We start from the raw sequence: 16684 nt of genomic DNA on the forward strand, positions 1-16684 counted from the left end.
GAAAATTGAATTCAGGACAAAAAGAATCTTCACTAGAACATGCCCCAAGGACCTTCTTACACTCCCACTAAAAGGAAATTCATGAATGGGCTTACTCCTGGGGCTACGTGTGCTTTAATAAAAGGGCATTTGTTCACAAAAGCTAGTCAGCGCACCCACAACAGTTTACCAAATGTTGAGTGTGCCCTCTAGTGTTCACTGTCTCAGCTTTCATACCGAAGAGCTGTATCAAGGCACTTGCTTACACTGGAATTGAAATTCTCTAAATTGATCTAGACATTGAGGTGGTAAAAATATTCATTGTCCATTCTGATTATGCAATGAATGTGCAGAGCAAAGACTGGTTTGGCTTCTTATTTAATAATGCCCAGGCTCAAAGCAGCACCCAAACACCTTTGTCCAATTTGCCCCCAAAATAAGACATAGCTAAATAGACCTTTTAGGACAAAGGCAGTTGACATATCCAGCCAAAGGCAGTCAAATATGGTTATGGACAACGGAAGGAATACACGAGTCCGGCTGTTCCTCGTTGCCTGGATGGCCATAAGCACAGCCCTATGGAGGCCATAAATCTCATTTAATAACATTACAGTCTGGAAAGGCCTTGAAAAGACCTCCTGAAAAAATCTGTAGTTTTTCTCTTCAAGTAACCTGTAGCAAAAAGATTTCCACATGCAGGGACAAAAGACTTGATAATAACTATTGATCTTGAGGAATCAAGTCAGTGCATTTCTGAAAGTACAACTTATGCCATCAGAGAATCTGACTCACCTAGAAAAGGAAACTGAGGGCCCCAAATCCTCAAAAGAAGCCATTTCCTCATATTTGCGTCATTTAGAGCTCCACCTGGCTCTCACTGCATGTTCTCTTCAAAACAGTCACAGAAATGGCTTTTTTGATTGTGCTCCAGAAACACTAATTCATCTGCAAAGCTGACACTTTCCAGAAACATACCAGTTCTGCCAGCACCTAGAAGCCAACATTTTGCCCACTCCTATAAACAACATACATATTTATTTTGCTCTGAATCAAATATATTATGTAATAAGATTCATGATTTTTTTCCCTACAGGTCCTTTTGAATGGTAAAATTGATGCATTCTGTGGAGGTTCCATCGTTAATGAAAAATGGGTCGTAACTGCAGCCCACTGTATCGAACCTGGTGTTCCTATTACTGTTGTCGCAGGTAAATAAACAAAAAAGTATAGTCGTCTGCAGCATCACTAGGTCTTCTATATGACTGATATATCATATTTTACTAACGTCTGATAAGATCATTGCTAAATAAATTGGGCTAGTAGTAGAGGGGCCCTATTTTCAAAACCCAACTTGTTCCAGTCTCCAAACCCCCCAGAGTTCTTTTGGTGTACTTCTGGTATTGACACTCACATCAGTGGAGAACAATTATTTATTACTATCTTCATTTCCGCACCCGACTGATCCTTCCCAAAAGCTCTGTCATATCACTGATCTTTGTATCACTGGTGCCTGGCACAACCTGTAGAGGGCCCTCAGCTAACATTTGAATGAAAGACCAAATGAATCTGTGCCCCCTCAAAGGGGTCCAAATACCTGAAATTGGAAAAGTCTAGGATAATTCATGACAAGCAGATTCATCATCACCTGTGAACAGTGTAAGACTTCTAACAGCAAGGGTGAATGGAACCATCTCTATGCTGGATCCTGAATCACTTTTTGGTCTGTAAAGTATGTACTGGCCCTCATTCCATTTCCCCCAAATCATATCAAGTTAAGATTGAGATCTTTGGCACTTGGCTGCCAGTTCATTCAGTGATGCCGAGTGAACACTTTGAAAATCTCTGCATGTGAAAGACTATTTGTGACTGAAAATAAATTTCTTTTCAATGGGTGAAATGCTGTTTAAGTAATGCCAGTTAAGTAACTGATGCTAGGTAGACACTTGGAAAATGTGACTGAAAAAGAAATTTATTTTCTTTTTTGGGAAAGACAGTGACTGAAAAAGAAATTTATTTTCAATAGGTGAACATAACACTGAGAAGGAGGAACACACAGAGCAAAAGCGAAATGTGATTCGTGCTATTCCTCACCACAGCTACAACGCAACTATTAATAAGTACAGCCATGACATTGCTCTTCTGGAACTCGATGAACCCTTAACGCTAAACAGCTACGTAACACCTATTTGCATTGCTGACAAGGAATACACGAACATCTTCCTCAAATTTGGGTCTGGCTACGTGAGTGGCTGGGGAAGAGTCTTCAACAGAGGGAGATCAGCTTCAATTCTTCAGTATCTTCAAGTTCCACTTGTTGACCGAGCCACATGCCTCCGCTCCACAAAGTTCACCATCTATAATAATATGTTCTGCGCCGGCTTCCATGAGGGAGGTAAAGATTCATGCCAAGGAGATAGTGGGGGGCCCCATGTTACTGAAGTGGAAGGCATCAGTTTCTTAACTGGAATTATTAGCTGGGGTGAAGAGTGTGCAGTTAAAGGAAAGTATGGAATATATACCAAGGTATCCAAGTATGTCAACTGGATTAAGGAAAAAACAAAGCTCACTTAAAGAAAAAAATGCATTTGCAAGATTGACATATTTGAGATTGAAAATGAAGAACAAGGCCCTTTATTAACTAATCACTTTCCTATATCTTTAGATTTGAATATATACATTCTACGAAGACAGTTTTTTTTTTTCTCTCTTTATGGGGAGAAGTCTATTTACGATTCATATTTTACTAGAGTAAGTAGACTAGAAAACGTAATCACTAGAGAAATATACTGTGGTAGGAATTTGTGACCATTCCTACAGGTCCAGCCCTTGACAAAACTGTGAAGTTAACTTCCTGATATTGGCCATCAAGCTTTCTGCTTCTCCACTGAGGTAACTCCCTGATTCTCCCTCCTCAGCAGCGTTCCATATTCCAGATATTTCTTACCTCTCCCACCAAAACATCAAACTTTATTAGATCTGTATCAAGGGTATTTGGTCTAGTACATCACAAGGCCAGCACCACATGTATGAAGGAAGAACATGGGAGTAGCTGACAAGTTAAAGCCCATCACTACTTTTTCTGTATCCCTATTCCTGCATCCTTTATCTCTTTCAACTTCTAATCTCCAAAACAGTTTTTCTCTTTCTCTCTCCCTCTCTCCTGTTTTTTGAACTCAGGCTTAAAAGGAGAGAAGGGGAGCATTATACCGTTTTACTGGTGTACATAATTATATATGTCTGACAATCCCAGACTAGCTTTCAGTTTGGTCTTGGACGTGCTTTTTAGAGCTTGGGAATGAAGTCAAGGCCTGAAGACCTTGGAGGAGAAGTTCCTCTCAGAGCATCACGTTATTAAAATATATAATGAGAGGAATGACCTATCAGAATAGTTCCCTAAGAGCCTGTAATCATGTTGTTATGGAGGTGTGACTAGAGATGGTTCCATGAGGCAAACTGACATATCACATAACTAGGAAAGCTGACATCAACCCGGGTGTATCGTCCCATCTGAAAAAAAAAAAAGTTAACAGAAAGAACAGTTTTCAATCTAGAAGTAGTAGAATCTGCAAGAAAGAACTTGTCTGTGTGTCTCCAGTGACCAGGGCTAAGGAAGGAGTTGCCCAGACCAGAGAACATGAGCATCATGTCTCCTTACCCAGTGTACCCTACAGTGGACAAGGGTGCACCAGGCTCACAGACATGAGTCATTCCAATGAGCCAACTAACTCTCCCTTTTCTGGTTTCAAACTCACCAAGCAACTTTTTTATTATAATTAGACCTCCTACATTGAATTTTCTAGAGGGTTGCTGACCAGCCAATACATGTACTTAAATCCGTTAGAATATTTCCCTTTATGAATTAATAAACTGGTGTTCTGGTTCATACCTCAGCTTTTGGTGAATTTGGTTGATGTGAACTGGTCACTCTGTATTTGATTATGTGCGGAACTACTGACAAAATCATCTTTGGGAGCACTTTGACCCCACTGAGCTGCTGCTTTCCCTTGTCCTACCCTCACCCCCAGCCCAGTCTCACTACTGCTGATTTCTTTCAAGTCACTCTAGTTAATACATTTTTACTTTTAAATGTAAGTATCAATAAATTTATTTTTCAATTTCCCAAAAAGTGTTTCTTCTTGAATCATTCACAAAGAAGGATCCCCAACACTACATTCAGCAGAACAATCAGAATTATGTGTCCAAATGCAATACAACACATCAGAAATTGGATGCTCCGTTATCACTCAATTTTCATGTGAGGCAATGTGGATTCACCTCGGACAGAACTGAGTTTAAATAGCTATTAATATGGTCTTACATAAGTCATACTACACTCTGGGCTTTGATTTCCCTATTTGTCTAACAGGGGAGTTTGACAGGATGCTCCAAAGGCCCTTGTTGACTTAGTCCGTGATTTCATTCCTTTATTCGAAAACTAGTCAAGGGGGATTACTGTGTGCCAAATACCAACAGCGTTAATTAAATTTGAATCCATATTTATATATATTTAAGAATTAACTAAAATAATGTATATAAATTGCTTTGGCATTACTACATTACTTTGTCAGTACTACATTACTACACAGAAGATGCTCAATAAATGTTAGCTGAATTGGAATGCACGTTTTTTCCAGAGTAGGAATGAGTCTTGTATTGAGTGTCATGAAAGGAGGCCATACTGAAATACAAATGAATGGGATTGAGATTGAGCAAATGAAAGGAATCAGTTCTGCTATTGTTGGCTGGAGGAAGAGGAAGAAAAGACACTGTAATTGTTTGCCTTAGGTTTAAGGAGGATACTAATTCATGCATGGAAACATGTTCAAATTTGAATGCCTTAAGGTCTGTAGTCACAGTGCTCCGCAATTGGTAAAAACGAGCCACAGTGGCCCTGTTGCCACGGAGACCACCACGACAAAGGCTGCCAGTGGGGCCATGGCCTTACACCTTCTGTGATTGGTCTTCCCTGTGGCAGAAGGAGGAGCTCCTGGGCCCAAGGATCTCCAAGCCACAGTCATCCTTTTCCCATGAGCTGGAAAATGACTGAATTGATCCTGAACCACCTGCAGCATGTTGCTACTATTAAACATGTAGGTCCTTTAAGCCCACCTAACAGCCAGAGGCTTCAGAGCCAGGCTCTCACTAGATTCTACCTAGGACGTTTGCAATTGCCATATAAGAGTCATTAGTGCTTTCAAAATCGCTGTAGCAACTTAACCTAAATGGGTTGAAACATGCTGCTCCAATATTGAAAGTGACAGATTAAAATAGAACTCTTGCTGAGTGAAGAAAAGTGTGTTAATGCAGTGCAGTCATTTTAACTTGTTTAAGTATAACTGTTTCTGGTTCTTTTGAATATTAGTTGCTTCATGGTGACATGAACTAAATACAATCCAATTTTCTCTGCCAAGGGAAAAAGAAAGAGTTTTCTTCCTGATTCTCCTGAACCATGGCAGACCAGTTCACAAAATTGCTTAATTATAAATTTTACAACTTCTGAGTGCTTATAGTCCAATCTAAGAATGTCAGAGCTGCAAGGGCTCTACACATCATGCAAACCACTCTGCCCATTTAACAGATGAGGAAATTGAGGCCAAGATAAGACCAGGCCCAAAGTAACACAATGGCAGAGCCAGGACTAGAACTGAGGTCTCCCACTCCATACTACGAAAGTATAGTATTTTCAATTGGAGCACTGTCTATATGCTTAGAGCAGCTGGGGAATTCTGTGTTGATGTCAATCCTGTCAGCAAACCTGGGACTGAAAACTGCCTGGAATTCTTACCAGTGGTGCTCTAGTTGACAAATAGGTGACCAAATCAAGAAGACTAACAGCCTAGAAAGCAGAGTGGCAGTCAAATAACAAACTCGAGCTGCAGTCCCTGTCTTATAGCAGGCATTCAGTAAATACACATGCAATGAACCTGTGCTGCTGCTGTTTGGTTTATAGCCCAGCTGTAAGCACTATGCCTTCCAGATGTGACATTTGACTTCTAGAGCAAGTTCATCAGTGTCATCTGGCACACAGTCATTCCAGCAACACTTCAACTCACTTCATCGCAACTCTGCTGGGTTAGACATATGTGGCACACCGAGACAGAAGGCTACTCCAGAAGCTGTTGTTCAAAGGTTGAAGGAAGGCTTCAAAGGCCCACTGAAGCTGGGACTCTAACAATGCAGTGCAGACATGGGTGACTGGGAAACAGACTTCAACAGCTGACAGGCCTGTCTGAGCAAAGCACTCAGGAATCGGTGCTCTTTTTGAATCTGAAGCTTATGCCATCTTGAAATCTCATGAATAAAGCCACACAAATCAACACATTCTGCAAACCACGGAGGCTGTCGAAGGAATCACAGCAGGCAAAAGACTGTGACACCCCTACCCTTTTCAACCAGCCCAGATACAGAGATCACTGTTTTCTCTAACAGTACTTTCAAGGCAGACCTTTTTCACCTTTTCCTCAAGGTTATGGCTTGCCTTGAGATTTCCAGAGTTCATCTCAACCTCTAGTATGGGTAAAGGCATTAGTGGGGAAGAACAGCAGGCAGACCCTTTGTCATACATACAAAGAGACAATGGCTTCTGGAACAGGACCAATTTTTCTCCACACTCTCACAGGACAGTAGTATTTTGAACTCCTGGCCAGACCATTTCACACTGGTAGGAGAGTTACCTTCTTGGTTGATAGAAGAATAGGAACAAGAATAAGAACAGGGATATTCCTGATTCCAAAGACTTCCTTTCAAAAGGCTGCTTCACTGCAGTATTAAATACGAGATCTTAATCTGTAAAAAGTGCCAACATAGTTCTCCCGGATGATGTCACTCTTAAACTTTTAGAAATGTTGTAGTATATAGCTTCTGCAGATCAATAACTGTGAAGTGGCTTAAGTGCTGACCTCATAAAGAAAAAGGGGTCTGATGATTTACACATTACATGCTTTAGTAAAGATGTATATGTAAAAATCTATTTTCTTCTTGGAATATATTACAAAAACAAGCATGCATTTTCGTGATATTAAAACTGAGCTCTAAAAGTAAAAAGCAAAATTAAGAATGTAACGAGTGTCTGAGAACCTCAGTGCCTGCTTGGTAATGAACACATGTATGAATGAAACAGGAGAAAAAAAGCTATCATTGACCACATTAGTGCAAAACTCAGTCATCTAAGGTAGGAATGAGATAGTCATCTTGAATATGTCATAGGAAGGGAGACAGACAAATAGAGACATCCTATATTCATTTATTTCCAAGGACATAAAAAGGCATTGTCATTAATTTCCAGGAAATGTAATAAGATTAGCCTAGAAGACTATCGTTCCGGCCTTGGCCTTTTCCTCTACTATTAACATTTATTGCTTTTGTGTTTCTATTCTCCAAAGTTGTATTAACTTCTCCCGTCTATGCTTCATATCCTCATTTTGGTAGATATTTTGTTGTCGTACCTTGTTTTTTGGAGTCAGCTCTTGGCTTTCATTTGGATTTCAAAGTTTTATATCTGAATCGAACTGTCATTCTTGGCCACAGGGATTTAATTTCTACTAATACATGTCCCACGTTTTTTACTGTCCATATTCTCTTCCATATGCTTTTTCTAGTCCTAGATGATCATGCTTAAGATCAGAATCTTTGCTTCCTTAGTTTAGAAAATGTAAATTTGCATATCTCTTTCCAACTCCCAGTTCAGAGACTTCAGTCGGTAGCTTGAAATCCACCATGGTAGGGATATTTACAACATAGATAATGACACATAGTACAAATACATGTTTTTAAGAGACCCAGCTGTTTAACATTTACCAACATACCAATGGGCATAACCTCATTATTTGACTAAAACGTCATCATTTTTACAGTCCTGCTACTCAATTACTGTTATGAGTGAGCACTAAATACACTAAATTGAAATGTAAAGTTAAGGAAGCTAAATGCTCATGAGTTAGAAATATTGAAAATCAGACTTTTAAAGTTGTTCTCAGTTGGCAACAGGTGGTTATTTTATGCTGTAAAATAAAACATGGCATTTCTGAAGTGCAAATATTTCCCCTACGTAACACATTCATACATTGTCAAGTCAACGAAGGTTTATGCTATGGTAGTTTTCTACTGATCTGTTAGTTCACAGTAATTTGTAAGATATTTATAAACTGTGGAAAAGAGTTCTTAACAGTTATTTTCAGCCAGCATGTAAGATAAAAAAGAAAATTCCCACAGCGATGTATGGAAGGTAAGTTTGGCACAAGGTTTCACTACATTTCAATTATCATAGGGCAAGGCATTATATCCCACTTTTCCAATACCGAATTAAAGTGAGAGAATTTTTTAGTGTGAAATGTTTCAGACATATAAAAATGCACCGAGAATAATATCAGGAACTTCCAAGTATCAACATTCATCCATTCTTTCTCTTTCCCCGCCCATCTTCAGAGGTTAACCACTATCTAGCATATCCATATACTTTTAAATTAGCCATTAAAAAGTATACTTGTTGTTTTGCATATCTTAAAACTTATTACAAATGTGAGGATATTGTATCTATCCTGCAATGTTTTTTGAGATTCATTGATATTGACATGTGTAGTCTAGATCATTCATTTTAACTTCTATATAGTATTTGATTGTATGATATTCCATAATCTAGTTACCTATTCTTCTGTTCATGATCATTCATAGTCTCCAAATGTTTCATTCTTCCAAACAATTCTGCTATTAACATCTGTCTCCTTGAGCACATGTTTCTCTGGGGTAGATATTTAGAAGTGGAATTGCTAAGCCATACAGTATTGACTCCAACTTCACTTGGTATTAGCAAATTGCTCACAAAAGGGTTGTGCAAATTCATGCTCCCAGTAGCTTCACATCCTTCCTAACACCCAGTGTTTTTAGAAATACGGGCAGGTTTTTAAGCTACTAATACTCATATGTAAAATGCCTGCTTTGCATTGAATTCAAGGGTTTTAAAACTAGTTGCAAATGTACAGGTATAGCCTTGTGTCCTCCCCAGTGTCAGTAAAGAGGTCATATTAGCTTCTAATATTAAATTCCAAAATTTCCACTCTGATTTTTCCTTTATAAGCATTTTTATTATGGTTGAAAAGTTAGAGTCCACTTAGTTAATAACATTTGTCTTCATTTGATTTCTCATAGCTTGCCATGGAAAAGAGGGCATTCACTATCAAAATGAGATTAAAACTATTAACTAAGAAAATCCTCGGCACATCCAGTTCTTCTTATGCTCCAAGTCTTTGACTTCCTCTCCTGTTCCATTATGAAATTTTAATTTCTTCTCCAGCCTTGTTGTATTTGGTTGGTCATCTTCACAGTAATTGAGTCAGTGAATCTATCCCACAAATAGTTAGACAAAATGTATCTTCGAAACGGTTTACATGTTCTTTTGGTTTGGGTTTAAGGAAAATTTCATGTAGCTTAAGGAACACATCCTCACAAAGTCCAACTTCTCTGGCTGTTGTCAATACACATTATTAGCCCTATTTGGTGGATATGCGCTGAAACTATCTCTTCAGAATTTAAAGTGCTAATTAGTACATGTGAAAATGAAGTGATCAACAAATATTAGGTAGGCCCTCGCCAATTGTAAGAAAAAAATCTTAAGACTTGAATATATCATAATCTTTAATACAGAAAATAAATTTTGAACTAAAAAAGAATTACGTTTTTAAAAAGCTCCCGTTGTCAATTTTATTAATTTCCTTTTGAATACAAAGAGTTTAGGTTTTGTCTTTAACACTGCTTTATTCCTAAGCATTTCGCTATCCTTGGGCAGGCCCTGTAAGATCAACTTCAAACTGACCATTCCAAATCAATGTAGAGAAGTATACTGAAATGTAATAAAAATGACTTGTTTTGACAATTAACTGCTTGAGACTTGATTCATTAAACACTCTAGTCTACTGCCGCTATGGGAAGCAGATTCCTGTGGTCTATTGCCTACTAATAATAAGGATTTTTCTCAGAGGAACTGTGAAACTGGATTGATTTCTGACTAAACCCAAAACAAAATCACTGACCTAATTTCTCTTCAAGTGGAGCATTTCTTATACTCCCTTACACTTTTAAAAATATACTCTGAAAGTTTCTCTCTTCTTGACAGATGTCAGGGTGATTTTGATGACAACTATATATTCCACATTGAGAGATGCACACACGATTTTGGAAATGTCGACAGTAATGTTTACTCCGCAGCCAACACAGTAACAAAAACTTGAATACACATTTTAATTTTCAAGGAGTCTTTTGGAGATGGATTAACTTATTAACTAGTTCACTGATGGTGCGTCCTCAAAAGAACTCAATGTAAATTTGAAGACCAGAAATAGTTGATCTTGTGATGGGATGCTCATTAAGACAGCTGAAACAATCTGTTTTCTTTTAAATGGAAGATTCAATCAAACCAATTTGCTAGGTTTTGTCTCCCATCTATATTAAGATACAATTCTAGAACCCTAATGAGCTGTGGAAGAAATCATTAAATCTGGCAAACCTAACTAAGAGCCTTTTGCAAGCAACTGTTCAGAAAACAACTGCAGATATCTAGATGCTTTCCAGGTTTCCTTGGGCTCCATTATATGGAAGCAGATTTTTTCGGTGCGTGGAAATATCCACTCTTAAACATGGCTATCTAACCCCAGAAACCACAGATTTAGGTGAAGAAACTTTTTGAGCAGAACATTTTACCCTAGTTAGATCTATCTCTGTCTCTTGTGTCTTTGTCTCAGAGAAATCATGAATTAAGGCTGAGTATAAACATTTAACTCAAAATACTCATAGTGCCTTTGGCGTATCACCAATAAACAAGAGGAAAGGAGATTTCCATCTATAATTGAAATCACTATACTAAGCTGAAAAAATATATTAGTGAATTTAATGTTGGATATTTTTAATGTGGAATTAACACAAGTACATTTTACATTGTAAGTACATTTACAATGTAATTAAAATTTAAAGACTTAAAGGGAAATTGCTGCTATGTTTTATAGTAATACACATTTAGAGCCCAATAAAATGAATACAGTGCAGTTACATATACAAATATAGCATTCATTGTACAGTAATTAAACATTAAAAGACTATATATGTTTGAATCTATCAAATTCAGTATTGTCTTAAATTATTAAAATCCCTAGTTTAATACCATGAAATTAAAATTTTGTGCATAAGGGCATCATTATTCAAAAATGTTATCTCCTAATTCTTTTAACCACAGGATTAGCACACGAAAAGAACAAATTTTAATTTCATTTTGTTGTTATTTTTGCAGAAGCATTAAGTGAACTATCAAATATATGGGCAGTTTCATGAGTGAGTTATAAATAAACCATCATAAATTCTAGCAATTGTACATTAGATTTATAATTTGCAGGTACCTTAGAATAAAATACAGCTGGTTTGTCATACAAATCATTATATCAAATGATACCACTGGCATAAACTATGATTTTAATTGATACACAAATCCATTTAAAAGATAAAATATTTAGGTATCATATAGCTAATTGTAAATCCATTCATCACAAAAACATGCACCTAATATGTCAACTTGATAATAAAAGTCATAATCCATGATTCCAAAGGCAGCAATTTCAAAGCACTGCCTTCGGTGATCCATGATACAAAATACTCCCAGCATAAACTCAACACTGCATACAACAACTGGCCCCTGTGCTTTAAAACAAGTGATCGCACTGTTCATGTACTTAAAAGAAAGACATCTATGTATGTATTATCAAAGAAAAACCCTAGGAAGAAACATACTGTAACTTAAGTAAACCTTTACTAGAACAGATTTTCTTCCAGAAAATTCAAAAGCAAGTAAAGACACTGGAAAGTATAGCTTTGTTACAGGAACACCTCTTGTGCAAATGTGAATATTTAAAGCTGTGACAAGTATAGCTAAATTTCAATGCATAAAATGTAAACTTTAACACATTCTAACTACAGGATTTTTAGCTTTGGATCGTTTTAAAACTAAAAGAACCCTAAATGCCAAAGTGCAAAAGAGGTTCTTCGGAACATATCCCTTTGGTGCATTATAGTCACATAAATAATAGAATTAAATAATGAAACAAACTATCAGCTAACAAAGGGCCGTGGGTTTAAAATCTCAGATTAGCTTTCATCTCTCTTTGGGTTTTTGTTTTGTTACTGAAAAGTTACCAACAGAATTACAGGTAAAGCTTTTTATCTATAAATATTCAAAAGAACTGATTTCCATTTTTTTCAGATGGACTCTGATGCACGCCATGAAAAACCCTACTTGCAAACAAAATAACACTGCAATTTTCACCTGAGGGGAATGGAAGGTGTGAAGATGGCTTCTTGCAAGAATGAGACAAACCGTGAATGTGAAGTCCACCTCAGTCCTGAGGAAATACTGTGAATATCATGGGCAGCATAGGATCATCCTGACTCATGTGCTGTTTATTTGTAACATTTTTAAGAAATATAATCTAGTTCACACTTCTAAAGAAAATCTTATTTAAAAAAAAAAGTCTATTCATTCTCCTTTAATTCAAGGGGAACTTAAAGTTTCCTTGTGTTACTCAGAGCAGCATCTACAAAATAATGAAGAATAATGTTGATAGTCAAGTGACTTTTAAGGCCAAAAATGTTGTCTGTGCTATGATTTCTAACACTAATAATAATGTACAGATGGAATCAGTTCATTTGGGGGAAAATGTGATTTGTTACAACTACATAATTGGCTTTCAAAAGTATTCAAAATGTTAATAGCTTAGATTTTATCTTGTTCTAACAGGTATAAACTTTTGATGTTACAAAGTGCTCAAGTCAGCATGTGCAATGTTTCTTTGCATTTGTCTGATACTCTTCTTTTCCGGTTAGTGCTTTTTCTGCCCTTTATAAGAAAAAAATTGTTAACCACTCAAAGTCATAAAGATATCGTCCTATGCTTGCTTTTAGAAGCTTTATGACTCTAGCTTTTAAGTTTAGGTCTATGATCCAAGTCGAATTACTTTTTTGTGTATAAAGTGAGGTGGAAGGATGGAGATTCATTTCTTCTTCCATATGGATACCCAGTTGCTCTAGGACTTGTTAAAACAACTTTCCTTTCCCCAGTCGGCTTGGCACCTTGATTGAATGTTAATTATGTATATGTGGGTCTAATTTCTGAAATCTCTACTTTTCTACACCAGACTATATTCACTGCTATAGCCTTATAGGGTCTTGAAATCAAGTATTTAAGCTGTCCTTTTGATATTCTTCTGTTCTAGATTCTTTGCCTTCTCATATACATTTTAAAATGTCTTCACTTTTTTTTTTTCCAAAAGGGCCTGCTGAGATTTTGATTACATTAACTCTATAGGTCAATTTGGGGACAATGGACTTTCTTAACAACTTTGAGATTTCCAATCCTTAAATGTGGTATATTTTCCCCTTTATTAGGTCATCTTAAACATATCTCAGCAATGACTCATGGTTGTCAGTATAGAAGCCTTCGATATCTGTTGCTAGATTTATTTCTACTTATTTTATGTTCTATATTACCAATGTGAATGGTGTTTTCTGAATTTTCATTTTTTAAATTCTTTGTTGCTAGGATATAGAATTACAATTTATTTTATATAATGACTTTGTATACTATGGTCTTGTAAAATTTACTTATTACTTCTAGTGGAGTATTTGTGTGTATAGATTCTTAATAATTTTGTACATACAAGTGATCTGCTAAGCACACAATAGTGTTGTCTCTTCTTTTCTAATCTTTTTGTTCTTCATCTCTTTGAGTTATGGCGCATTGGCTAAGATTTCCAGTATAAATGTTGAATAGAAATGGTGAGAGTAAATATCCTTGGCTTGTTCCCAATCTTAAGGGAAAAACTGTCAATATTTCACCATTAAGTACGTTAGCTGTGTTTTTTCATAAGTATACATTATCAGGTTGAACAAATTCCCTTTATTCCCAGTTTGGTGAGAGTTTCTTTTTTTATTTTTAACTTTAAAAACTAAATTTAGTGGAGTAACATTGATTGATAATAACATTGTATGTTTCAGGTATACATCTATATAATATGACATCTGTATTCTCTATTGTGTGCTTACTACCCGAAGTTTAGTCTCCACCTATTTGCATGTATTTTACCTTCTTTACCTTCTTCGTCCTCCCTGCGATTCTCTTCCCCTATTGTAACCATCATTCTGTTGTCTCTAACTATAAGCTTGTTTTGTTTGTTCGTTTGTTGTTTTTTTTGTTTGTTTTATATTCCACAAAAGAATAAAATTATACAGTACTGAGTTTTTTTTCCATCTGACTTATTTCACTTAGCATAATACTCTCACGATCCATCCATGATATGACAAATTGCAGTATTTTATCTTTTTTATGGTTGAGTAGTAGTCCATCATATGTATGGACCACATCTTCTTTATCCAATCATCCATGGAAGGAATTATGTTGTTTCCATGTCTTGGATATTCAACAAACATTTTTTTAAGTTAAAACTTTTATTTTGAGATAATTATAGATTCACATTGATTTTTAAGAAATGGTACCAGAGTGATACCATCTACTCTTTACCTAGTTTCCTCCAATGACAAATATAACAAAACCGTAGTACAATATCAATGCCAGGATATTGGCATTGATACAGTCAAGATACAGAATATTTTTATCACCTAAGAGATCCCTCATGTTGCCCTTGTATAGCACACACACACTTCCCTCTGTTCCACCCCTTCTTAAACCCTAGAAACTACTAATCTGTTTTCTATTTCCCTAATTTTGTTATTTTAAGAATATTATATTATAGATTAATGAAATATAATCTTTTGAGATTGCATTTTTTTTTTTTTTTTTGCTCAGCAAAATTATCTGCGGCTTCATCCAGGCTGTTGTATAATACCAATAATTTATTCCTTTTTTATTGCTAACATTCCATGGTAGTTTTTTAATCATTCCACTCATTAAAGAACATTTGGATTGTTTCTGGATTTTGGCTATTAAGAATAAAAATTTGCATACGTATTTTTGAGTGAATATAAGTTTTTAGAGCGTTTCTATCATAAATGAGTTTGGATTTTGTCAAGTACTTTTCTGCATCTATTGAAATGATTACATAATTTTCCTCTTCATTATGTTAATATGGTGAATTACAGTGACTTTTAATTGTGTAATACAAGTATTTAAAGCTATACATTTCCCTACATTTCCCTCTCCCTTTAACTGCATCCCCAAATTTTGAAGTGTTCCATTTTCATTTTCATCCAACTTGAAATAATTCTAATGTCTCTTGTGCTTTCTTCTTTGTCTCGTGTGCTGTTTAGACATACACCATTTACCATCCAAATATTTAGGGATTATTGATTTCTAATATAATACCTTATGAGGCTTTATGTGATTCCAAAATTCTGAAATTTATTGACTTATTTCATGACATAGCATATGATCAACCTTAGTGAATGTTCCATGTATACTTAAAAATAATGGCATATTCTGCAGTTGTTGGTTGTAGATTTTAAATATATGTCAATTAGTTTAGATTGTTGGTATATCTTAGTCTTCTGATTACTAATTATCTAAATAATTCAGTAACTCCAATAATTATCTAAATAATTCAACAATTAGTACAGAAAATCTTTGAAAAGTGACTCAGATTTAGGGTGCCAAAAAACCAAACAAACAAGAAAATGACTCCACTTGTGGCATTGCCAAATGACCTGATATTTATGTTGAGCCTTATCACCTTTAGATTTTTGTTTCATGTCATAAATAAAATTAAAACCAAATAAGTTACTCCCAGTCTATGAGATTCAGCTAAACATAGTATACCATTCCCTGGAATTTAAATACAAGTCTAAAACTAGAAATTCAAAGAAAATATGTATATATAATAATCTTATTCACAAACAAGTCTGGTTTCTTTTTTTGTGCTGCCTTTTTATAGATAGCTCAGTATTGCTTAGGGCGAAAATCTACAATACTGGTTTGTATACAGAAATTTTATATACGAAGGGTTGTGTTAATAGAAAGGAACATAAGGGTAATTCTCGTGGCTTCAGATTACCTTCCCACATTAAGTCTTGGGCACAGACACAAAGAAGGAAGTGTGTGTGTGTGCGTGCGTGCATGTGTGTGTGTGTGTGTGTGTGTGTGTGTAGCAGGAACTATCATAAGAAAATAACATATTCTGTGAACTGAGTAAAAACATACTGGTAGAGCATTCTTGGATAGTAAGGTACCTTAAAAGCCTATCATCAATATTTAGTTCTGAAGGATCTCTTCTTATAAGACACGACAGTATCTGAAGCTCCCTTTCAAACCTATTAATCTTGTAGGAGAAAGTTTAACATGTTAAAAAAATCTTTAGTCATTAATTTAAAAGCATTAAAGGAAAAAAATTAAATCCTAACTAACATAATAGGCTTGCAGCTTCATTTCTAAGTGCAAAGAGGTTCTTATCGTATGCCAACTGCAAGTTTTAAAAATTTTAGCCTTTAAACAAGTAGTGTACAGTCTGTTCATATTATACCTGTAATTTTGGCATTCCAAAACCTACAGTCACCGATTAAAATCTGCAAACTGTTCCCTGGAATGAGGCCTTCTTTTCTTCTGTTTAGATTTTTCATCAACCTAAATAATAAATGAATTAGTAGCCAACAATGGTAATATAAGCTAATAAAAATCAAAGACTAAATTGCAGCTCAAATTTTCACAAAGCTATTGCATGTATTC

At 35.8% G+C, this 16684-nt stretch overlaps 1 protein-coding gene across 2 annotated transcripts in view; it reads left to right on the top strand.

Annotated features, from left to right (window-relative positions):
• Positions 1 to 2953, top strand: part of F9 (coagulation factor IX) — a 28160-nt gene extending 25207 nt beyond the window's left edge. The window contains exons 7-8 of one of the 2 annotated variants that reach the window (XM_011377607.1): positions 1073 to 1187; positions 2003 to 2953. In XM_011377607.1, coding sequence (XP_011375909.1) covers positions 1073 to 1187; positions 2003 to 2550 — 663 coding nt within the window. In that variant the 3' untranslated portion in view covers positions 2551 to 2953. The remainder of the gene's footprint in view (positions 1 to 1072; positions 1188 to 2002) is intronic. The other variant, XM_011377608.1, reaches the window with a different exon arrangement.
• The last annotated feature ends 13731 nt before the right edge of the window (positions 2954 to 16684 follow it).

Source organism: Pteropus vampyrus, unplaced genomic scaffold, assembly GCF_000151845.1.
Source record: "Pteropus vampyrus isolate Shadow unplaced genomic scaffold, Pvam_2.0 Scaffold318, whole genome shotgun sequence".
Lineage (NCBI taxonomy): Eukaryota > Metazoa > Chordata > Mammalia > Chiroptera > Pteropodidae > Pteropus > Pteropus vampyrus.